General features: G+C 38.1%; 1 protein-coding gene and 1 long non-coding RNA gene across 3 annotated transcripts in view; one reads left to right on the forward strand and one right to left on the reverse strand.

The window, feature by feature from the left end:
- The window catches only part of PIEZO2 (piezo type mechanosensitive ion channel component 2), a 211957-nt gene that overhangs the window by 16687 nt on the left and 169499 nt on the right, over nucleotides 1-25771 (reverse strand). Inside the window, exons 23-40 of one of the 2 annotated variants that reach the window (XM_083746718.1) lie at nucleotides 24705-24909; nucleotides 24460-24561; nucleotides 23661-23826; nucleotides 21878-22121; nucleotides 20847-20943; nucleotides 19340-19502; nucleotides 18409-18498; nucleotides 16753-16874; nucleotides 15439-15510; nucleotides 12383-12486; nucleotides 10726-10824; nucleotides 8424-8535; nucleotides 6170-6256; nucleotides 5535-5701; nucleotides 4359-4513; nucleotides 2560-2730; nucleotides 1529-1945; nucleotides 38-296 (exon numbers count right to left, since the gene is read on the reverse strand). In XM_083746718.1, the coding sequence (XP_083602844.1) occupies nucleotides 38-296; nucleotides 1529-1945; nucleotides 2560-2730; nucleotides 4359-4513; nucleotides 5535-5701; nucleotides 6170-6256; nucleotides 8424-8535; nucleotides 10726-10824; nucleotides 12383-12486; nucleotides 15439-15510; nucleotides 16753-16874; nucleotides 18409-18498; nucleotides 19340-19502; nucleotides 20847-20943; nucleotides 21878-22121; nucleotides 23661-23826; nucleotides 24460-24561; nucleotides 24705-24909 (2832 nt within the window). The remainder of the gene's footprint in view (nucleotides 1-37; nucleotides 297-1528; nucleotides 1946-2559; nucleotides 2731-4358; nucleotides 4514-5534; nucleotides 5702-6169; nucleotides 6257-8423; nucleotides 8536-10725; nucleotides 10825-12382; nucleotides 12487-15438; nucleotides 15511-16752; nucleotides 16875-18408; nucleotides 18499-19339; nucleotides 19503-20846; nucleotides 20944-21877; nucleotides 22122-23660; nucleotides 23827-24459; nucleotides 24562-24704; nucleotides 24910-25771) is intronic. The other variant, XM_083746717.1, reaches the window with a different exon arrangement.
- Nucleotides 8429-12332, forward strand: LOC310848154. Its single transcript, XR_014566185.1, has 3 exons — nucleotides 8429-8570; nucleotides 10112-10308; nucleotides 11882-12332. It is a non-coding gene; the product is annotated as an uncharacterized lncRNA (long non-coding RNA).

Here is a 25771-nt window from a genome sequence, read left to right on the forward strand (position 1 = left end):
ATAAAAATGAGAAATTATCATTAGAATATTAACATACCTCAGTGTAGACTATAGCTGTCATCCAAAAACGTTTGCTAGGCCTCGGGACGGAAAGCATGGCCCAAAGGAATATAAGAATAGGAAGCACAAGGGTAATCATGGAGGCAGAGATCATGTGATTAAGAATGATTACAAAAAAACACACCATTTCTGAACGAGCCACAAGGGTATTATACAAAGCATAAATTAGCAGCAAAAAACGAGGCTGAGTAGAGTAGAATTTTTCTGACTCATCCAGTTCCTCATCTTGAAACATTCTGTGGGGACAAAGTTAGATCACATAACTTGATGTGCCAATATTTTAAATACTGCAGAATAATCTGTAAGTAACAACAAATAATATATTTCCACTTAACAAAGAACCATGCAAACAAGTTTCCAAAACCCAGCTTTAGATGTGTTTCTTTACCAGCCACACTAGAGATGTGAGGAACCTCAGGCCTGGGAGGCTGAATGCAGCCCTGCAATGGAGCCCCTGTATTTGGCCCTCAGAAATCTCATAAGGCCAGACACCATAAGGCTTTGCACCTGAAGTGCAGGCTATCAAAAGTCAGGCATAGAGTTCCATTAACCACATATTTATTTCAAAAGAAGGTGTTCAAAGGAAACAAAATATCTCCTGGTACAGAAACCACATGTAAAGTAAGTTTCAGAATGTCACCCAAATATTTTGAGAGATCAGGTTCAGCATCCAGGCCTTTTCCAAAGTTAGAATATTTGCATATAAAGAGTTTCAAATCAGTTTTTTTTCTTTAAAATGCAATCTGTTTCTTGGGTCAGGTAAGTAGCCATGTTGGTCTGACGCAGTTGAAATAAATAGAAAATTGTCCAGTAGCACCTTAGAGACCAATTAAGTTTGTTCTGGGTATAAGCTTTCGTGTGCATGCACACTTCTTCAGATATTATTTCGACTGTGTTTCTTGGGGTGTGTACTTGTCATAGAATGTCATAATTAGTCGCAGTTTCCCATCAGGTATACACCATGGTGAAATACATGTGTGGCTATCACTGTGCCTTTCATGTAACAATTTTACGATGTGCAAATGACCACCGCCCACTAAATAATTCTAATGAAGTTCTTGCTGAATGTTCATGGTATGCAAAATCATTGAACCCCATTGCAAATCAGTCTAATTCGTGAATAGTAAAGGAAATGTTATCAAAAGTTTCTTCATCTGAAAGCACATGACATAGTTCTATTTTTGAAGGTAAGCAGGTCTAGCCATGGCCAGTGCCCTGGTGAGAGACTACTGAATACCACATCCCTGCTACCGTAATCTCCTGAAAGGAAGGCCAGGGTACAAGTGCCATAAACTGAATTCATCACATGAAGCAGCACAAAACTAATGTAATCAGAATGATCTGGTCATCAGTGAATTTACTAAAATTCACTTAAATGACTTGAGCATCATTACAATATAATTTTTGGTAACATAATGAATTCACATTATTTTACATGCCTGTGGGGAAATTATTTTATGATTCTTACTTGTTTAGAAGTAGTTCACTTGCAGTAAGCTCATGTGTCAAAGGAGGAAGTATAGAATCTTCTGGTTTGTCAGACTGATTTTCATCTGGGCTCACCATCATATGGTTTTTGACAGAGGAACCATCTTGGGAACTATCTAAGGGAAAAAGCTCCAAGCTCACAGCTTTGCTGTAGGAAGGAGGGGGTTCAGCAATGCCATCCAAACCAGAATAGGATGGTATATCTGTATCAGAAGTATATGCAGCTCCTTCAGAATCTATGCAATAAACTTCCATGTCATGTTCCTGCCTTGATGCAGCATCTACCCCCTCTTCTTCTTCTTCTCCTCCTCCTTCTTCGTGCTCCTCCCCTTCAACTTCTTCAATAGTTTCTGCTGTCCCCTGACGAGAATACAGCATGGTGATTTGGGTAGCCTCACTGTCAAGAACAGGGGGAACAATATTATTTTGTCAATTTCTTATTTCACAAATGAAACACTGATGTGTCCAAAGTATGTTCTATGCTAAATTTCAATGTTAAGCCAGTGAAGACAAACTCAACCACAGTTAAAAGACTGGGAACAGGCCATGGCGTTATGTGTCACATCCTCCCCATCTTTTCTCCTCTTAAGAATTAATTGCCTCTTTCTGCCTTACCTATGTTTTTTGATTTTTGTGTGTGTGGTATTTTTTGGCCAGCAATGATATTAGCTGCTGTGGCTAAGGCTAACCAGGATTCTATCTGAACCAGGAGCTGAAGGCAGCATTCTAAGCTCTCAGCTAAAATGAACGGATCAATAAATAGGTATCTAATTTAGAAACTTGAGACCAAAAGTATAAGGATCAAATGGGGGCTATTAAAAAGACAGAAAGCCCCCCAATTAGAAATATTGGTATGAGCCTAAACAAGACAAATATGCTTCTATTAAGTACTCATGCACACCTACATATACAAAACACACACAAAACACACCTGCGCTGGCAAAATCCACAGTGCCAAAATTTACAATGGTCAGGGTAAATGAATGAACAAAGCATGCATGGGTTAAGCACCTTGACACCATACTGCCACTGTCAGCAGATGAGGAGGACATATCCATGCTGTACATTTTACGAAGCCTAGGACGCGCACGCTCACTTGTTTTAGGAATAGGGTCTGGTCCATCTAAATCATCAAGGGTTGACTGCCTTGACAACAACAGTGTGGTTGCTTCAGTGCAGCAGCTAGCAGTGCAAACAGTTACAAAAACAGTGTTATATACCAACAGCATCCTGAAGTGGTCCAATAGTAACCATGCAGGCTAGCCATGCAGTATACAGAGACACATAGACAAGGTTTTGAGTGGAGATTCTGAGCTACCAGTATGCACTGGCTTTTATTCAAAACAAAAGTTTTTGATAGTCACACAGAATCAATAGTGGTTAAATGGGAAACCATGGTGTGAAGGCATAGGGCTTTCAGCCATTTTGTCACACAGTTACAGGTTACAGCCTGCAAAATCACATAGAGTGGCTCAGGTTGCAATCCTAAATTCATTTGCTAGGGAGTATCTCAGAGGAACAACTGAGTTTGAAACAGATTTATACCCAGAATTTTAGGGTCACAACCCTACGAAGCTTTGCTGGAATTTATTGCGTCTAACTGGCTTGTGTACTATTATTTTTAAAGAAGCTCGGCTAATTATATGAAAATTGGAATAAATATGTATATTATATGTATAATATGTATAATAGCCCAATGCAGTTCAGCATTTCTGCAACGTAATTGTATAAATATTTTTATGCAGTTATATGCATTGTTGTATATAACTGTTAATGTAATGGCCACTTCAGGAAACCTGGAGTATATATGTATATTTTATGTTCCAGCACATATGAGGATTGTTCTTATTTTTAGCAGAACATGCTTCTTGTCAAGATTCAACGTGTGAGATGGAAATTTAAAAAAATCCATACGCATAAGCTCAATATCAATGTTTTCAGACAATCCAATCACTAACTCAAGAGAAATGTGCTCATGAGTAAACCTGCTTAGGACTGCACTGTCAGACTCTCAAATGCTTCTTGGATACAATGGGTATTGGGTGTTGTAACTTTAGGAAAGGTCTGCCTTTTGTCTGACAGACTAGACAGTTTCCATTTGGTTAAAGATGGCAGTTTTGGCACTGTTTTGTTAATATAACTAGGAGGCAAACTTCTTCCCATAAGATCTACAAGACCTGTTATTTATTAATCAATCAATCAGCTTTCAGAGAAATCCAGACTGTATAGGTTAGTACACAAATGTTAATTTTATTCATTACACAAAATGCAAGCCTTTTTACTTTTACTTAAAAAAATTTCTTATTTTCAAAATATGTAAACCAATGTGCAGCTTCTTACTATATGTAGCCCTGGAGTGGCAGCCAACTATGTTTTACTCAGAGTAGACCCAGTGAAATTAATAAACATGACAAAGTTAGGTCCCTTAATTTCAATGGGTCTACTGTTAAAAAAATGTGGATGATGTGCAACAGTTTTTCTGCTTTCATAAATCTTAAACATGAGGAAAATAGCTCAAACAGAGGTGCTGCTTATACTACCCTTGTCACATATTATCACCCATAGAAGATAAGTTACTTGTGGCCTCCCACTAGGTCAGACTTCTTTTAGAAAAACAGGACTTCTTCTTTCTCTCCTCTCTACCGACCATGCCATCTCTGTGCTCTTCCAAAATCTGGTCGGACCATCTGGCGCAGATTTGGGAATGGGGTGGGAGGCACAGAAGAATAGGAAATCCATTGGCCCTCCATCTGAATACTGTTGGATATCATCTGCATTGGTTGAATTACTGCTTATTTAAAACAAAATACCTGGATTCGCTGTCACGAGATACTGCTGATTCTAGACTTTCTGTCCTCTCAGCCTGTCCAGGTTCATAAATTTCATCCAGTCCTGATTCCCTAGAAAGTTTCATTATATGGTTCTGATAATACATATGGATGCTCTCTCGAGTTGGAACATTCCCCTAAAAAGGAAGGGATAGAATTTAGAAGTCTAAGTAGGGTCTGCCAACAATCTTTGAGATTGGCGATTATCTGGTGCAAACTAGTGAGAATTGTGCAGCATATCAAAAATTGAGGAGTCTCTCAGAACTATACCATAGAAGTGTTTCATTCTTTCTCCCTTGCCAGGCTATTCATTAGGTTTCTTCCATCCTCAATTATAGCAATAAGCTAAAATTAGCAGGTCTTTGTTAATATACACCATGCATCCAAAACATTTAAAAATAAGGAAAAGCCACGGTTGCTAAAATCTAAACCTGCTCCTACAAATATTGTCAAGGACTGGCTGGATGCAGAGGAATGGTGGGAGGCGCCAGCTGGGGAACCCCCCAGGGAACCCCAGGGGAAGGAGGCTGAGCCAGGGGACTGGTGGTGGGATGATGATGATGTGTGGTCAGAGGGAGAAGAGGGAATAGACTGGGAGGAGGAGGTGTCAGAAGCTGAAGAGGCAACAGAGTTTAGGTGAGCAGGATGAGGCTGTGGCAGAGAGCAGTCCTGATTCAGAGGCTGGAGAGGAGCAGGGCCAGGAGACAGATGAGGCAGGCTGCTGAAGAATCCAGGGAGCCTCCCTCTCCTCCTGTGACCTGCTCCCCCCCCACTTGGTCTCCCAGAACACACAGAGAAATGTAAAGAGCAGAGGAGAGATGGGTTGTGTGCAGATGTAGTATCTGATTGCTTGAAAAAGAAACCTTGGAGAACAGAGGACTTAGGCAGCTGTGGGGAGGTGGGAATCTTCAGTTCCACACAACTGCCTCATTGGGGCAAGACCTACTGGAAAGAGTGGCTGGGATCGCTTATCCTGTGTTGTTTTGGTTTCTTGAATAAAGAGTTAACTTCACTGACACTAGTGGTTTTTTAATTGCTGATCTACACCTGACTCCGGCTCCTGACAAGTATCTAGAAACAATAGTTTTGGCCAAGGTGGGCCTGAATTCCAAGCCTTCCTAATGGCATCAACTACATGATATGCGCATATCCTATTACCTTTTTGATTTCTCTAGTAAGCATGCACCTCTCGATTCTTAGCACAGTGGAAATATCAATGTGCTCTCTCGAAATCGAATTGAGCCAAGCTGTAAAACTGTCTATTGTTGCCAGAAACAGAACCCAGGTAAACTTCAAAATATTATATATTCTTTTGATAATGTTATCTGGGGGCAGGAAACAAGAAAGAAAAAAGAGAGATTTAGTACATAAGCAACCATCACAGTAACAAATATTTTTGAATGAATGAAGAAAATCTAGCCCCTAAGGAATTATTGTTGCTCTCTGACTGCTACCTCTATTCAATTACATGAAAGTTAGCTCTGTTGACCTTCCTACCACTTTCTTTTGAGTAGACTTATACAAGATAGCACTTTTTCTGGCATTTCTAGTTTAAGGAGCCAAATTATTGGCCAATCATTTGAACCAGAATTATTCTGTTTCATTACCAGTCAGTGTAATTGTTTGCTGACCTCTGAGTCTTTCCGGCTTTATTAGTATCACTTGTGCTAGGAGAGTGGTGAATGTTGATATAGAATTGTAAAGAAATTATACAGCACACCAGACATAGGATTTGTTGGCTTGCCTTTATTTAACACACTGTTGTACTGTCTAATCAGAAAATAAAAGAATACCTTTCTTGCATCTTTGCTTACCGGGTCCGTCTGAGGACTTCTTTTTGACAGGTTCCTCTCTTTCTTCACACTCCACATCTATACCAACTGACAAATCAATATTAAATAAATGAGCAAAAGTTTTTCACAGATCTGAATTATTCAACCAAAAATGATGGAAATATATAGTGAGCTGCAGCTTAGTAACCTCAAATTATACAGTGCTCTCTAATAATTATATTCAAATTAACTAGAGATATAGCCCATGAGTGATTTTATTCTGCTTTAATTGAGACAGTAATGTGGACTTCAGCACCTTAATATTGCTTGGCCAACTAGCATTTGGATTTATTCTTTACCACCTCTCTCCTTCCCAAATTAAAAATAACCCATTTTCCTGTCACCCTCCACTATATCTTTCCCTGCAACAGTAATTGTGTTTGAAGGAGAGAAAGTATTCAGTGATTTCTTTGTAACTGTCAAGGCTTGAAGCCTTGCCCTGTTACTACGTTACAAGCACATTTAGCAGTAGCTGTTTGGTGACTGTGAAGGAAAGAGACTGTAACTTCCAGGATTTATTAGGCGGGACCTGGATAAGGTTAATTCATCGTGATTTGTGTGGGACAGCAGACTCTGTGTGGAGATTCTTGTCATTGGGGAGTTAACTGTCAGGAAGAGAGTTGAAAATGGTCTGTTGTGAAGTTGAAGAGATAATGGGTGAAGTAAGTATGAGGACAAGACTGGGGGAAAATGAATGGAAAGCTGAGGTCTGAATATTAATACTTTGTTATTTGTGGGATAACCAAACTCATATAACCAATATGCTTAAGATTAATTAATGCATGAAGGGGTTGATGCCATAGAGTAAGCTTTCCTGCCAGGCGTAGCTATGTCACTCCCCCTTACTTTGGAAGAAAGTTAATCTAGCCCATTGTTGTACCTCAGATTACCTAAGAAGCTCAGCATGTAAAAAGGCTAAACTGGCTGAGCTAGTTGCTGCAGCTGAGCCACATGTTTCTAACATGCCTTTTTTGTGTTCCTATATCAATAATTTAAGAACTTTCACCCCTGTAACTAAGTCAAGTTTCACTGCCTGTGTTTTCTGATTGTTGTATGGAAAAAGCATATGAATGTGACCTTTGGAGAGTTTGTAAGTAAACAATTTTTTGCTTACCAAATGTGTGGTCTTTTTCTATGCTAAGGGAAAATGGGAAGTTTGGAAGGTACCTAGAAGGGCATATTTTAAAGGTTTAACAGCCTATATTTCCATGCTTTACCTTGCTGAATATTTTGTGATTTTAAATCTCTGCTGGGGCTCTATCACAAAAGAGTACTTGCCCCAAATCTGGATATTGACATCCAGGGAATTCTCATTTTATAGCCTTTATATGTCTGTGCTAACCAGCCTTATTCATACTTGCCTGGTGATTGAATTAGTAAGAGAGGCTGCCCTGTGTAAAGGTCTTACCAGAAGAAAGTTACACAAGCAAGTTTTTAAAGTTGACTAAACTGTCCAAGCAGCCAGAAGTGCAACCAGAGCAGTTTCGGAGTTCAGAGGGCAGATTGCCCATAGTAGCTGTTGTGGGAGTATTTGACCGGGGCTACCTAAGAGGCTGGCGTTAGCAACAGTCTCTGTGGTCTTTAGAAATGGTCATAAAGCTCCTTTAAGACCCCATTGGTGCAGGGGCAGAAGCCCTTTTCTGAAAATGGGAACCCTCATGCAGAGCTCACACTGAAGGGTCATGTGAGGTGCATCTCATCCCTAATATCTCCACTCTGATGTCCTGGTTTGTAGCAGTAACTCGAACAAGATTTTTCGTTTGGACTTCAGGTGAAACTATGGCTCAACAAATTAGGAGGTACTGAGTTAAGGGAAGAGAGAGTATGCAAGCAAACACCTTGTTCCTGGTCCAAGAAAGCATGGTTTGATGAACTGAAATGATTGTGTCTGAACTGGACCAATGTTTTGCCTATTATATCTGCCTATAGTAGTAAGCCAGCAAGGAGGAACTAGGTAAAAATAAATCTCTATCTCCTTTCTCCTGCCACATGTGAAAGGGTAATTGTTTTGTTAATATGGCTACTCAGATAGAGGTCTTTTCCATTACCCACTATCTGGTTCTTTTGTGACTGCAGATGTTATGGAATTTACCTGGGACCTTCCCCATGCAAGGCATGTAGCTGAATCACTGAGCTGTGGTCCCTTCACCCAATAAACAGAGGAAAGATTTGTGTTTACAAGAAATAACTGACAAAATTACAGATGCATACATACCTTCCCCAGATCCTTTCCGCCTTTGTCTCCTTTCTTTCCCAAACTTTTTTTTCTCTTTGCGCCTCTGTCGGAGGGCAGTTTTAGGATCAGTAATCCAGGCCTGATAAACGAACTGGAGGGAAAAACCAATTTATTCCAAGCTCCTCAGTAAGTAAATAGGAATGCAATATGTATTTGATGAAAAAATTTAGGTTTGTGAGTTTAAGCAAACATTCTTAATTGCTATCCAAACGTTTCAATGAAAGTTTGAGATTTTTTGTGCTATTTTTGTTTGCTAAACAAACTAAAACATTTGAATAGAACGATGGATTCATGTGAGTTTCATATGAATCCATAAAAGCTATGTTCTGAACTCCGGAAATGCAAATATAATTTACATATGAACCATTTCCTGCAACTAGCCTCAAATAATAATCAGTATTCCAATATAATAAGAACATTAGACTTTATCCATTGTTTGTAAAATGTTTTACTCTCTCTTAGCAAATTGGTTGATGGCATCTTTTAAAGTAGGAACACATGAGAATTCGTAATGCTATACCGTCAAATATTGTGCATTTTCCCCCAACACCCAAAGATATGGCTGAAAAGAACAAAAAATGTACTGTATGATAGCAGTTTGAGACAAAAGATGTTGTGATTTTGTCTGTATGATTTTCATCACAAAATGAAAACCATGTTTTGCTGGCACTGCATCATTGATGCATTTCATTAATTAAAGAATAGCTACAGCCAAGGAACAAGCAAACATACACATGCAAAGGGCAGGGGAGAGAGAAACAGATAGATTCAAAGCGTTACCACTACCAACACAAGCATGCACAAACTGTCTCAGGGAAGCTGGAATGGGCCATTATTGGAAATGCTTTTATTTCATTCGTTTCTCACGGTTCTGATGTACAGAAATCACCTTGGTACTTTATTAAGATATTATCTGTAAAACATTAAGCCACCTGCTTTTTATCAGTGAATATGGGAGGTTACTAACAGATAGTGGGGAGAGTGCCTGTCTCCTTTCTGTTTGAGGCACTAACTTGGTTTATGGTAATAAGTAATGCATAATACAGCTGTTATTGCTGTACTAAAATATATTAATGCCTGGATCCAGAGATGTCTTTTGCAATCAGGATAACCTGCTCATGTAAGTCAGATTCAAGATGCAAGACGATTTCTTCCCCTATCTGCAGCCTTTGTGGCATCACCCACACCATTCCTGTGGGTTCCCTGATCTTCATAATTGACTTTTGGGGACTGGTAGTGGCTGTACTGAAGCAGATCAGGCAGGAAAACACCATTCAATGAATAGAATGGGCTGCTTTGCTGATCATGATTCTTTGAATCCAAACCAATAGCTAAAGTTTGAGATTCACGGAGTTCATGTGAGGGCAGAATAAAAAGCTGATAATAAATAAATAAAATTCATAAATTTTGCCAAATATTGCTCTAGTGAAAACAAATATGGAGAAATATAATTTTGAATATCAATATTCATTGCATCTGGTGCAGTTCAGTTGCTACAGAAATCCCAAGCATTTCTTCAATTGATTCTGAGATTTTGTTACTGTAGATAGTTTTGAGGACTAGTTGCAACTAGTAATGAAAATGTTTAAAAGAAATGTTACTTTTATCTTTCAACAGTTAAATTTAAACATTAAGGTACAGTAACTTCTTCCTGCTCTATATTTCAGCACTAAAGCCTACAAGCAAGCTCATTGGATTTGAACTGTTATAGTGAATCCAAAATGTTTTTAGTGCTTCTTGCACATAAGTGACATACTGTATACATTATGCACAGCATCACAAATACTACTAAAGGAACTCCCAAGACAGGCTAATGGATTACTCATACCAGAATGATGATGCACATGGACAGGAAGTGTGAAGGGTAAGCATCCTCAGCTGTAATATTTTAAGGTTTTACCAGCTTTCTGAGAAAGATTACAATGCCGGAGGAAATCCTGCTCTCTCTTTTTTTTTTTACAATTCAGCAATTTAAACAGGATCAGCATTTGACCCACTACCTATAAATGCATGCAACCCATGGAATCCTCTCAACACAGCTTAGGCAGAAATGCCAAGATTATGCCAAGATGTGTCTGCATTTTCTCTCTGGGATCACCGTTAAAATGAGTTATATTTCCTTGTATGATTTAGTTTTTTAAATCTTATACATACCAAATGCTTGACTCTCATTAAGTCCTCACAAAGTTCATATAAAGAGGGAAAATGCAGAAAAGGGATACCCTATGCCATAATAGTATGGGATGAGATCACATTCTACATGGTATGGAACATCAAATACCTTTGCAGCTCTGATTAAATACTGAAGAATAGTTTTGGGCAGTTTAATAATAGACTTTGGCAAGGCTAAAATGGCAGAAGCAAATTTCGCAATAGCTCTCTATAAAGAAGGACAAAGCAAGACAAATTAGTGAAAACATAACTGTTATTGTTATAAGAAATATATTGCATGACACTATTAGAAACATTAATTTACCATGGGTTCATGAATGTGAACTGTTAATAATCAACTTAATAGTGGACTAGTGATAAAATATTAGTATAACAGTTATTAACTACACATGTTAAAATACTAATTAGTTATGTTTATTAGAAGACACATTCTAAGTGAAAGTTAATTTTTAGTACATGACAGTAGTAATTACAGATTCCCATCCCTACCCCTACTGCTGTTCTTATGAAAACATAATATTTATGCCACCAAAAACATTTTTATAATAATTTTGCTGCTTGGATTATCAATTGATGTATTTCACCACAAACGTATATGCTACAAAACACTGACGCAAGGACTAAAATCAACGATTCCCAAACAGAAGACACCAGGAAAGATCAACATAAACAGAAAATCTTGACACAATTTTTAGATTCCAAATACAGAACTTATTTGCAACACATTTGCAACAACCAGATTGACATCTATGGTAGAACAAAGAAGACATTGACCTTGTTCACAAATGACACTGGGCCAAACTAGGTCTCAGTGCAAACCTCTCTGTCTTTTTAGTTTGGTGTAGCATGACAGCTAAGTTAAAAGGTTTTTTGGGCTACAGACCCAAAGGAGAGAGCTTGTATACAATCCTGAGTTTGATGACACAGTAAGTCAAACATTTCTGTGCCGAGCTAAAAGGACTGGGGAGGAGCAATGTGGGTGCAAGCTCCTCTCTGGGAGCCAGCATGTTCACATACGCCTGGTAAGCTACAGTTTGGCTCATTGTAAGGCAGAGGGATTCAGACAGCTCAATATACTATGTGAGTTTAGATGAAAAATCTGATATATAACTCATGACTATTATTGCTGACGGGTAGTTGCATCATTGTGAAAGAACTTAATAATTGTGACATTGTTTTTCTACGTGTACATGTAGCACTCCGAAGAAAGGAAACCCACAATAATATAACATTAAATCAGATTCACTTCTATTGTCTTAATCCAGAGGAACTAAAGGAACACCAAGATGCTTCACTCTGAATCAGGATATGCATGCATGAATCAAGTTGCCGGATGCAGCTAAATACTTACCTTTCTCTACCTACGATATAAATTTCTTTTGATTACCTCATGACCCCCATTTGACTATAACACTGGAAAAAAAATTACTTGTTGGGACAACATCACTATATATAAAACACAGTTTTTATTACAAGAAATAGATTGTTGACTTCCAAAACAGACAAGCTTCTAAGCAATATCAAGCAATGCCTGTGGAAAGATGTTTTATTCACTTGTCTCCAATGCAACATCAGAAAAATAGAGTTCAGGATATGAAGCTTTATTTTTTAAAAAAAAAAACATGCTACAGGTGCAAGTGAATGAAAATCCATCTCCAGTATCATTCTTACATTGCAGAAATGTGACAACAGTATAAGCAAGCAAGTTCAAATTAGCATGTTATCATACCTTTGTAGGAATGCACAGCATACGCAAAACACAGTACCTGGAATGCAGATCTTTTTGGAGCTTCTTCCTCTTCTTCTTTTTCTTCATCTTCCTCTTCTTCACTGTCCGTCTCAAACAAATAATAATCTCCACTTCTGACCACTAAGCAAAATAAAATATTTGGTTTTTTTTTTTATTTCTTGCAGGAGGCCGGGAGATCCCTCATTAGCTCTATCCCGAGCCACCACAAAAATACATGGAAGCATTCTGTGATTGTGGGACTCAATGAAGGACAGGTAGAAGTGGAGAGAAAGAAAGAGATAAAGAGAATTTGTGGCAGGAAAATCATTTGGTGTTTGCAGGCATGAAAAAAGAATAAGTGTACGTTTTCACAGGGAAAATATAAAAAAAATAGTAAGAAGAAACCGGACAGATACAATGCAAAAAGAGTTGGCAAGGTATTACTAAAAATGTGCAGTATTATTCTTAAAAAGAAAAAAATAGTTTCCATTTTGCCAGTTTGAGAAATCCTAATTCTATTGGGTATCCAGGGAGTAAGCTAAATTTAAAATTGTATCACTGGAGGAAAATCAAAATCAAAATATAATGCTGTTAGAAGTGTTCAGGCATCCCATAGCATTTGCTTTTCTTTTACTATATTCTTCAAGTTTAAACAGAGAAAATAGAAACAGCACGGATGAATGATCATAACTACACATTGATTTTTCCCTGTGGATTTAAAACAGTTCAGAGGCCTCCATATGTTCAAGATGTGATGTGAATGAACTGGGCCTTATATCCTTGAACAGAAGCACAGTTTTTAAAAACTTCAAATAAGCTAACAGGCCTAACTTGATCAAACAAGAGAAACAAAGGACATGAAAAGAAAAATAATAAGCAAGATAACATAAAAGCCAGCATTACATTTGCCAGAGAAGGCTATTAACATAATATCTGTAAATAAATTAAAAGCCCTTAGTATAGTTATAATAATAAACCTACCTAGCAATAGATAGAATTACATTCAGCAATACATTTTACCCTCATTATATAACATTCTTGTTCAATCATACCTGACCCTCTGTTTTATCTCAATTATATACTGAAGCCATTTTCGTATTAGCACTTTATCTTGAGGCAGGAGTAAAGTAAGAGTTATGAATTCTCCCCTATCTTACCTGCACTGGAGAAAGTTACAGGATGGAAGGTCATATTACTTGCCACTATTTGAGATGACGACTTGCCCCAGTTCTGAACCTCAGGCACCAACCTTCCCATTAGGGGAAAAGGTGGAGTATAAATGATGATGATAAAAAATAAGCTTTAAAGCTAATAGTGACACTCTTCATTTGTTCTGGTATAAGCACTAATGGCAAAAAAACCCCATTAAAATACCATCTTCTACTTCTTCTTCTTATTATTGTTATTAGTAGTAAACTGCCCTTCATCTGTAGATCTCAGGACAGTTCACAACATACAAATTTATTATTTAATATAATCTCTCACAGAATAGTGTCTCCCAGGACAGAGTTACTTTATACTGGGGGAAAGCAATGCAGATCAATGTTTTTTCTTGGGTGTTTTCAAAACAACAGGCCCTGGCATTACCACTAGTGAACCCTATATAACATTTAATTGTTGAGATATGAAGGGCATGTGGCATGATTAAACTGCAATAATGCACCCTTGCAGGTATGAATTAGGATGGTGGTGAATGAACCAATTGAAAACAGTAGCCATTTTTTCAAGAGGATCAGACCTCTCCACCCACAGCCCACACTTCCTCCAGAAGAAAGTTAACAATTCTTCACATCAGTTTAATAGATTAATCAGAATGGTGGAAGCACAATGAGGAGGAAAGCACAATATTATTTTCTTCTCACCACACTGATTTTTGCTGTTATTTTAGAAACTATCAGGTAGAGACAACTGTGTGAGAAAGCATGTTTCTAGCCCCATGCCTTCCTTGGAGGAAGTGAAGCCCTGAGGTACAGAAGTAAAAGATAGTGATGCAGATAAAACACATTTTAGAAGTCAATGTGATGCTACAGGACACTTTGAATACTATATTACAACATTAAGCTATAAAAAGTACATGGCTCATTCAACTACACAAGCTACTGTCCTGAAACTGAACTATTGTTTTAGAAAGACAGAGCTAGTGAGTAGGAATCATTTTCAGGGCTTGGCTGTATGGTGCTGTTCACAACACGTGCGTGCATTATTGCAATAGGTACTGTGCATCTATTTCCTAAAACATATAATGAGAGTAAAATGAGTAGGCAATACTGAATTAGAATTGGAATAATTTAACAAAAGTTGCATGGCTACAGGTCTGTCTCACACAGTGGATTATTGCAGAAAACAGTGGAATTGTGCTATTCTCTGTTTTCTGCCTCAACTGATCCACTGCAAAAGATAACCTGGGAGCCTGCTAGTCTCCGAGTCATTCTCACCATGTTAATTTCAACAATTATTCTGTAGCATCAAAACTAATTAGAATTAACAGAGACCATATCCAGGTCCATTCTGAACAGCTATACCCTCAAAACACATTATTTGCAATGATTTCTCTGAAAACAAAGTAATTTGTCTTCAGTAATAATTAATTTCCTTTCAGCAACTTTGAAAAAAGGATAGGTCTCTACATTATCATCCTGCCCTTTGTAAACAGAAATATTTAACTGTATATCTATAGGCACAGTTTACTTGTGACTTGACAGAAATCAACATTCAAAATCTGGATAGCTAGATAGATACACATATGCATAGATACACAAATAGATACTACAGTTACACGGATGCATAGATATGCATGCATAGAAACTACATATATGGCTGGAAGGGCAAAATGTATTTTAAAGCTGGGTTGAAAAACAGAAAACCATATGTACGTTTTGGACATTTTAACTTTGCACTTCAACCAATTCCATTAAGATATATAGCATTTAGCAACACTTAAACTACTTATCTTGTGTGCCATTGCATTCATATAACTATCAAGTCACAATTATAAAACCATGCATAAAACAAACAGGTCTTGGGAATGCCTTCATTCTGGTCAAGGATATAAGGGTTAAATTCATGTATTTTAAAAATTATTGAAAAACCTACTAGAAGCATGATCAACCCAAGGCCGCCACCACTGCTTTTTTTTGCCCTTGGCTTTCTCTTTGTCTGCTTCTCCTAAAATGAAATATGTCCAAAAATTAATTTTAGAAAGTGAGAAACACATTACTACTTATATTTTCTCTTTCTAGTAGCTCCACACTTTGTAAGAATTGATCCAATTCTAATAAACTCAAGAAAAACACCACCACAAATCAGGCATTTATTTATTGTTGTTAATTAGCTGATCAATAGCACATGGTCATTTTTATATGCTGTTAAACTTGAATTTTACTTCAAATTAGAAGAAATTCAGGGAATACTAACTCCCCCCCCCCCCCCACAGAGGCTTTTCACATTTCACATTCAGAAACATGGCTGCCTTTTTTGTTTTTAAAATAAGAGACACAGTACTTTGTTGTGCAGTAAACCCCCCACTAAAAAAAATGCTGATACAAGATATTTGAATAGATTTCACAGATTTAAGACTTTTGGCAGGGTGTGTGTGTGTGTATATATCCCATAAAGGCTTTGAGGAGACACTGTGCAGTATCACTGTGTAAACTCTGGGCAAAGAGAAAAACACACACACTAACAATGGATTGTATCTAAGTAAGTTCTATTCAGAGTAGAGCCGTTTATAAATTAATGGACCTAAATTAGTCAGGCCCATTGATGTCATTGGTTGGACAATGAGTACAACTAAATTGGATGTAACCCAATTTATGGGAGGGAAATTGGAGGGAAATTGTGTCATCAGTGCGAGTGGGGAGTAAATTTAGTTTTTTTAAAAAACAATCAGTATTTGATAGCTACTTAATATGAAATATGAATTCAAATATAAATCTGCAATGAATTAAATTTTATTACATATAAACTGAAATATAAGGGCGATTGAAAACAGTAACAACCATTTTTTTCTGAATTCCAAAAATATAATTCATTCATTTTGAATTTGTTTGTCTACTGTACTTTAGTACTCTAATCCAAAATCCTGGATTGTCTCACATTTATTTCAGTGAAAGGGACAATCATGTGACTACAGATCTCAGGTTGTTTTTCCACTAAAGTAAATGGGAAGGGTTAGTGAGCTGCATTTGTGCCCTAAGACATCAATCCTATGCATAGATATTTTTGGAATAAGTCCCATTGAACACAGTGAGATTTACTTCTGTGTAAATATGCATAAGATCAGGCTGTGATCAGGCCCTTTCTTTGAATGGCTGGATTGCATATAATAGTTCCCTACACACATTCTTGCTGATATTGCCAAGGTCCAAGCAATTAATACCAACACTGGATATATTGAAGGAATAGTACCATCATCATCTTCTTCAGGAGCCTTTTCAATTGCTTGCCCATCTGAGGTTTCTTGGTTCATGCTCAACACCCTTTCTTTACCCTTTTTATATTTTTGTTGCCTGGCCTTGATACGATCCATTCTGAAAAAGCAAATTTTACATTGTCAGAGTCACAGAACAATCTTTGTGCATATGCAGTGCAAATGCTTTCAAAACCATCACAATGTATTCTTACTGCATTATTCCCCACCCCAATCCTTGTCACAAAGGCTAGTTATATAGAGAGGCCATGTATCATTGTATACAATGGGGTTGTGTATGCCGGGACTGTTCTTTAAACCATGCCACCTCCTAGTTCTTTATACTGATAATCTGCATATCAACACTAAATTTTATTATGAAAAGAAGAGTGGGGTTGGTCTCCCTAAACAATAAGCAGAACAAAAATACCTTATGCCCATACATTCTCTAGAGACTGTATATTCATTGCAACAATACACAATTAATTTTTCATTAACTAACTTGTTTGTTCTTGTTATTTATCTTAAACAATCCCCTTACACACTGTTTTCCTCTTCTGATCCATTTCTTTTTTCTCCTGTGCCACCCACATTTCCAGAGCAAGAGCAAAACCAAAACTAATCTTCCAAAACTCTTATCTTGTATAATTTTGTCAGCTTGTGTAATTTACTCTGGACAACAAAACGGATTTTTAATTGCAGCAAACACACAAATTTGCATCACATACGCAAAAGCCATAGTGCCTCTTATTTATGCTCCTGAGAGATGGATGATCTAGTTGCCCAGGCCCTTTGTCTTGTCATGGGGAGCAAAGTGGAATCAATCCTGGAGAAGAGACCAATTCCATGGATCATGCAAGGCCTTCCCCTTGGAAGGGGTGAAGTGTTGTGCATTAGTTGGGGTAAGTAAACTAATGAGCACATAAAGACTTCTTTAAGGGCTAAACTATTCAGGCTTTGGATACCAGTAAATGCTGAATCCATGAAGGGGTTAGCAAGATGAAGTGGGTTAGTTATGCCCCCCCTAGACATGGGTATGTGCACTGACCACACCCAACACAACTTGTGCAATGTAAAATCCAGTAGTTTCTTTCCTGAAGTCAATAGCAGTTTTAAGGGAAGGGGAAATCTTATCAGGACCAGGACATAAAGACCTACTGTGATCTGAATTGGGCTTCCCCCATTATTCCTACTTTTAAGAAAAAGAAAAGAGATGAAGTATGTTCTAACCATGCATTTACACAACATAATTTGGCCCTAAAATGTTAAAGATACTGTCCCAAGTCAGATGCAACGTTCCCAGTTTCCAAATCATAGTTTAGCAAGCCAGGAATGAGCACTGAGCTTATCAACTTCCTTCCTTGCATTCTTCCTTTGTCTACCACCTAAATGTGCTTAGTTTCTTGAAATGGGGAGCTGTGAGTTAGTTTACTAACTAGCAGTTTAAACCACATTCTAAGGACATAAATGCCTACGGTGTAAATTTTATAAGGTTAGTGAAGTGGTACTATATTCTAACCAACTAATCTAGTAGCAAATTCACTAGAGTTAATAGTTAATCCCTCATAAAAGCGAAATGGCATTGCAGGGGGTTGGACTAGATGACCCCTGGGTCCTTTCCAACTCTAAGATTCTAAGAAGAAAGAAAGGCATACTGTCTTTTCAGCTGATCCATTGATTTTTTCTCTTCCTCAATTCTTGCCTTTACAGCTTTCACAATTGTGGCCTGGAAAAGTTCAGCACCTCTGTAAAAAAGAAAACAATTCACCAGTTCCCCAAATGTGGGTCAAAGCAATGCAACACAAAACTAAACATGTATATAGCATCTGTGTTCACATGTCATAGTTCAGCATGTCGTGCATGAGCTGTAGGGAGCCTCACAGCCCTCCCTTCCCCTATCTTCTTTCTTGCACGCAGCTGAGAGGAAGCATTCAGAAGTTTTTTTTGCTTTTGGCTAACTTCAGTTTATCATGTGTCTGAAGTAGCAATCAGAGGTTAACTAACTACAGTATAGTTAACTTTTTTAAAAAAGCCAACTTCTTATAGCCAAATGAACCCCATGGTTTCTGAAAGTGTTTTTTAAAATAAAACAAAAAAAAACCCTAATCATAGTTATTGTTAACCACAATTCTGGATCCAGACAAGTTGACTTAAAATAGAAGCAAAAGCTTCTGAACTCCTTCTCTTGGCTACAAGGGAGAAGAGCAAGGGGGGGTGGGGAGCACTCAAGTACAGCCATACCTTGGAAATCAAACAGAATCCGTTCCAGCAGTCCATTAGACTTCCAAGACGTTCGAAAACCAAATTGCAGCTTCTGGTTGGCTGCAGGAAGATCCTGCAGCCAACCAGAAGTCATGGAAGCCCTCTCGGATGTTTGGGTTCCAAAAGAATGTTCGCAAACCGGAACAATCACTTCTGGGTTTCTGGCATTTGGGAGCCAAAAAGTCCGAGTTCCATTTATGCATGCACAGTTATTTTTACTGCTTTCTAGTAAGATGCAGGCCAGACAGCTTGCCCCAGAATGTAGCTAGAGTTGCTATAGTATATGGATCTATATAAAGATTTAAACAAAATGCTTCAGTTTACCTTGATGCCAGAATCTGTGAAGCTTTAATATCTGCAACCACATGAAGGAAGTAGTAACTCATGAAGACTCTTCTTTGCAGCAGGAGAAAGGCAAAACAAATGCTATCCCAAATGATTCCTGCCTCCCCACTGGGTAGTTTGCAGTCTGGATTTTTATCTAAAGCTGATGAGAGTAAACAAAATTCCTGAATAGTAAGCAGTATTGTATTATATTCTGCAATATTTGTTTTTAAAAGGTTAAAGGGTGCAAAATGGTCAAAGAAAACTTGGGCTCGATTTCTTCCCTTCTCCAGGTTTCCCCAAGTGAGGTGTAGCAGATGGTTATTGGGTAAAAAGTCTTTGGGGCTATAGAGAGGCTAGCCTGGCACCCACTCAGTTTTCAGAACTAAGTAATCACTTTAAAAAAAAATGTCCCATGCCTTTTAAACTCTTAGGGCTGCATCCAGTGATAGTCCTAATCAGAGTAGACCCATTGAAGTTAATGAATATGACTAACTTAGCTTCATTAATTTCAATGTGTCTACTACTCTGAGTAGAACTTAGTCGGATATACAACACTTAATCTTTTCATTCTAAAATTTGTGGAATTTATTACTTGGAGTCACTGACTAGTATTTATTATAGTGATGTTACCTGTATAATATTTTATTGTTTTATTAATATTGTAAACCACCTAGAAAACTTTATAATTTATGATGTGTTGTAAAATTTATATGCTACCCAATAAGAATACTTCACAGAGGTGTGTAGGAAGAAGGAAATTTTCTTCTTAATGTGCCCCTACATTTTAAACCCTTTAGGTTTCAAGGCATTTGTGGCTAAAACACTTATTTTTCTGCTTTATTCCTCACCGGTTCATGTACACACTGATATTTATGCGGCCAGAAGCCATCTATGGTGGCTGTAAGACTAGCAACTCTAGTTATACTGAATTGATCAGTATTTTGTGAAAGGAACAATAGCATGCAAAACTAAAAGTGTTATGCAGCAATCAAAACAAGATGCAGAAAAAAAGAATGCAATGTAGAATGCCACCTAAGATGCCACAGGAATAATGGGGAGTACAGACAGTTGGTAAAACAAGTAGGGAATCTAGAGATCTGACCCTAGCAAACATCACCACCACATATTGGCTTTGGTACAATCTTTTGCTTCATAAGTACTACTATCAAAAAATACAATGAACTATAGCCATCTTATTGTAAGTGGAGAAGATCACTATTGTGATATATACTACCATCGTGCTATCTTTTAAGAAAAAAGGCATTTCCCATCAAATGTTTCTCATTATAGTTTTCAAAAAAACTCCAATTCTATCCATTTTAATTTAAGAAGTTGAATTATATCTATGCTTAATGTATTCAGATATTCATTTCTCAGCATCAAAGCAACAAAGGAAAAACAAAATAAATGGCAACAGCTTTTGAAATAATAGCTACTTAAAAGCTATTTAAGTTTCACTAAGACTTTAAGATTATTGCAAAGGAATTTTGATGTCTATACTTACGAATTTTGTAACCCTTAACTGTACAGGCCAGGCTAAATGTCTGAATCACCCAACAACTGTTCTGAATTAATGACTCGATGTAGCCACATGCGCCTATCTGCAATACATAGATGGATATATTAAATCTCAGGATGACAAAACAAAAACAATGTTGCAATTAAAGTGAAAGTCCATTAGTCTAGCCCACTGCTAGATTGCTCAATGTAAAGCTAAAGAAAGCGCCTCCCCCCCCCACCCCACTGAAAAGAAGATTGAATGGTATTTCTCCAGGGATAGTCTTCCTTGAAAAGCAGCTCCTGCCCACCTAGCAGTTCAAAAGCATGTCAATAGATAAATAGATAAATAGGTACCGCTCTGGCGGGAAGGTAAACGGTCTTTCTGTGCACTGCTCTGGTTTGCTAGAAGCAGCTTAGTCATGCTGGCCACATGACCTGGAAGCTGTCTGCGGACAAACGCTGGCTCCCTTAGCCTATAGAGCAAGATGAGCGCCGCAACCCTAGAGTTGTCCGCGACTGGACCTAATGGTCAGGGGTGCCTTTACCTTTACCTATAACTGTTTTACTAGGGTTTTCCACTGCAATAGTTTACCACTTATTTTTTCTCTGATATAAAAGTAAGATAAAACTAAGATTTTTTAAAAATTAATCAAACCTCACTCCATGGTCCATTCTACAAGCTTTCCCTTCTCTCCTTTGCATGAAATAGTGCCCATCGAAGGCACATACAGTGCATAGCTGACCTCTACTATCTTGTATGGTAAATATCTGGGAGCAAGTGGGATCCTTGCAACAAAATGCTGCAGTGCATCAACAGCCCCTAATAAGAGCTCTTCTGTTCTGGCTGTGGCAAATAAGAACAGTGTTTATAGCGGTATTTAAAACAATATCTAAATACTGAATACATTTCTTTGATTTGATTTTTTATTTACCGGTATATATTTCTCCTGCTGAAACCACAAAGGGCTAGAAAAACAGTGCCTCCAATCCAGAGGTAAATATTAATAGGGTTTGGACTTATAATGAGACACTTACCGACAATATGTTTTTCATTGTAATCACAAAGACATTATATGCTATCAGCCAATCCCAATAGCGAAGAATGCTTCTGATAGGCTTGAGTAGCAAATCTCCTCCAAAGAGCAGGAAATAGAAACAAGCTACCAAGTAGCCCATACAAAATATACTGATCCGAGTGGTTCCTGTTATGAAGATGATGGTTAGGACAAACCAGAAGAGGTAACTGAATGTTATCACTTTACCCATATCTAGGTAAGATCTGCAACAAGAGAATACAGGAGTGGAAAATGTTAAGCATCTATTTGTTCCATTCATAGGGTTTGTGTGTGTCTGAGTGTGTGTGTGTGTGTGTGTGTGTGTGTGAAAGAGAGAGAGAGAGAACAAACAAGCTACTTGCTCTTGTTAACTGTTTGGGGTGCCTTTCATTTTGCTGAAATGACTACCTGTGTGGGTAAAGAAATTTGGCATCATACTATGGTGGCAAATCTTGACTGGCTTGGATCCTAACTGCCCATTGCCCAAAGTCTGCTCACAGGATGCTCCTACTGGAGGAAGGTGTGGGGGCAGGGAGAGTAGATTTTTTTGCCACTTCAGCCCCTGTCCTCCCTAAAAATCAGGAACAGCATGGGAGGTGGTGCTAGGCTGCAGAAGGAAGGGAAATCATTGAAAATTGCCTGCCTGACTTTCACCAGCTGAAGCCTCCCCTAGATCAGAGTCCTTTCTCCAAGCAAAAGGAGCCTTCTTATTTGTGGAAGGAAAACTAAGTATTTATTTCACAAGATCTATATACTGCTTGACTGCAATAAAACCTCAAAGCAGTTAAAAGTACTCAAGTCACTGTCTTCTTTACGGAAACACAGGAAGCTGCCTTATACTGAGTCAGATGAATTGCTTCACTTAACTCAGTATCGTCTACATTGACAGGCTGAAGCTCTCTAGGGTTGCAACTGGACGGTATTCCCAGCCCTACTTAGAGATGCTTGGGAACAGAATCTGAAACCTTCTGCATACAAGCAAATACTCTACTACTGAGCTACAGCCCTTTTAAAACTTTCCATGGATAACACAACTCTTTTCCTTTATCATAACTCATTAAAGCTTATTAGTAAAAAATGGTAAGTCTTTCCATGAGCATCATTATAATCAATGTGTTTCTGCACAGCTTTTATTTTGGAGCCAAGTGGCAAAAGAACAGACGTATACCTTATATGAGTTCCCAAATGGCACAGTATAATTTATCAATAAATTGATGATTCAGTGACACTAATGCAGGAACTCTGGCTCTTGTCATTTCCTGTGGTTTCTTCCTCTATGAGAATATCATGTGTACTATACACTATCTAGTTTTGTTTAGAAAGCAACAAAATCAAAATGCAACAAATCCCATACAATAGGCTTGTCATTCATATGAAATGTGTTAGTGTGTGCTTCTCTCCAAAGACCTATATACTTAATATATTCATTTTTCCTTCAAGATATAATGCAACACTGTGTGACTGGCTTCTATTCCTTGATTGTTTCAGCACCAGCTAATGTACAGTGCAAATTTTCCAGGGCTTATGCTGATCTACATGGCTGTTGCAATGTACACCAACTTTTTATCTTGGGTAATAATGATATGAGAAAGCATATTACGTGTCTGATTCCATCAGTGTTGCTCTGCAATTTTGAACAGCATAATTTAGTAGCCATAAAAAGAAAAGAGCACCCTTTTTCTGAATGTCTGGGAAGAGGACAAATGAACCAGATCTTTAGAAAGATGTATGACCTTTAGAAATATTCAAGATCCAGTTCTTACCGACAATGGATGAAATCAGGGACAGGGTTGTGTTGGCTAAATGAAGCTGCCTCAAGATTCATGCAAATCTCCACATTGTCTCCAGCCATGATACGTACAGCAGCCTTGTTCTCATCTTCAAATGTTTGCCTTTGTAAGGATGCACATAGCAGCAACATGAAATCATCTGGCAGGAATCAGACACTCAAATTAAAATGCAAGCCAATAACTTTGGTTAGACATACCCTTATTAATTAAAAAAACTTAAAACTATGATAAGAAAGATAAGGACTACAAACAACTAATTAAATAGGGCAGAAGCACACACATGCACATAAACACACACACAAGTAGGAAAACCATTAAAATACAAGCCATGTAGACCTATGTGGGGTGCATGCTCTCCAACTTTGACTACTGAATTCAGGTTCCACACAGGTGTTGTTAACTCAACTTATCCTCTTTAGCAGGGTTCCCAGGAAAGGCTTTATCCTATCTAAGGGTTTAGGAGGTGGTGAGTGGTTGTGGGAGAGACCAGGCTATACTTGAGGGGGCAATAAATATGCAGTGCCTGAATATTAGAGGTGGGTGAATACCATAAGCCATGGACTGATCTGGAAATGAGTAGGTGTGCTTCTCAAAGACTCAAAACTGGTTCAGATTTAAAGCCAATCTGAGAGACTTGGAAAATGCAGAATGACCAAGTTTAGCAATAAGATACTGTTATCCATTTGTATGCACCAATGCGCTTCAGAACATTAATTTCAACATGTGCTACAAGAAATGAGACAAGAGGACAAGCTACTATTAGAGTACTTACAGACAAGAAAGACTGGATTGGGTTCCTTAATAAAATCTGGAAAGTATAGCCATTTGATGATATTAGAGTTGAAGTTGGCATTAGGATGTCTCCATGGATAATCTATGAAGGTAGAAGGAAGAACAATTACAGGAAGTAATTCATATCACTCATTGCAGCTCTAATCGGAGCCATGGCTATTTTTCAGTGGTTACTGTGAAAATAAAAGATAATCGCAATCAGCGGAAAGCAAGAAGTACCCTTACCTATACAAGGAGAAGGTGGGATGCCAATACAAATAAAGTACTGGAATGTAATGATGCATGATAGAAAACAGCAGTACTTTGGCCAGATCTCTGCAATGGCTTTTCTTCTGCGTCGATATAACACCGCAATTAACGCAAAGGCATGAACCATAGCATAGAAATCCATTCGTTGACCAATTACATTTACTGACAAGAGGAAACAGCTCTGTGACAAGGAAAAGAAAATCAGAATTTACATCCTCTTGGCTAGCCCATGACTGACAGATATATTGCATTACTCTTAGAAAATTGAAGTCTCTTACTTTGTGAGCTTCTGTTCACTAGGGATCCTGGAGGACAGGGCAGAGTATTTGGTTGATACCTACATAAACAGTCAGAGCCCCATGAACATTCAACAGCAGGAGGAGCTGCTCCCTGACTCCCAGACCAGTCCAGTAGGAATATAAATCTGGATGGAAAAACAAGCCTCAACTCTGTGAGTCAGGGGACAGCTGCTCCTTCAGTTGAAAGTTCTAGGCTCTGCCTCAAGGTTTGTGTAAAAGGCGCCAACCCAGCTGTCTGCAACGTCCTCCATGGTTGAAAATCAATGCAACACTTTGCTTACTGGCATATAACAGGTTCTCTCTCAATCAATATTTCATACTTAGCTTACCAATAGTGAGTACTTCGGTGTAGCCAACGTGGTGCCATTCGGATGTCGCTGAACTATAACTCATCATGCCTGACCATTGGCCAGGCTGGTTAGAACTAATGGGAGATGCAATCCAACAACATCAGAGGGCACCACGTTGACCATCTCTGGATTACTTTGATAGCTCAGTTGGTTAGAGTGTGGTGCTGATGATGCCACAGTCGCAGTTTTGATCCCTGTAACGGACAGCTGCATATTCTTGCATTGAAAGGAGTTGGAGTAGATGATCCTCAGGGTCCCTTCTAACTCTATGATTCTACGATTCTAATATATAATTGGATAAAAGTTCCTCTTTTTGCAAAAAGAAGTAATAGTGTCACTGATAAATGTTTGGAGTCTACGCTCTGTATCAGCCTTTCTCAGCCTTGGGTCCTCA

This window comes from Podarcis gaigeae, assembly GCF_964106915.1.
Source record: "Podarcis gaigeae genome assembly, chromosome: 7".
NCBI classification, from domain to species: domain Eukaryota; kingdom Metazoa; phylum Chordata; class Lepidosauria; order Squamata; family Lacertidae; genus Podarcis; species Podarcis gaigeae.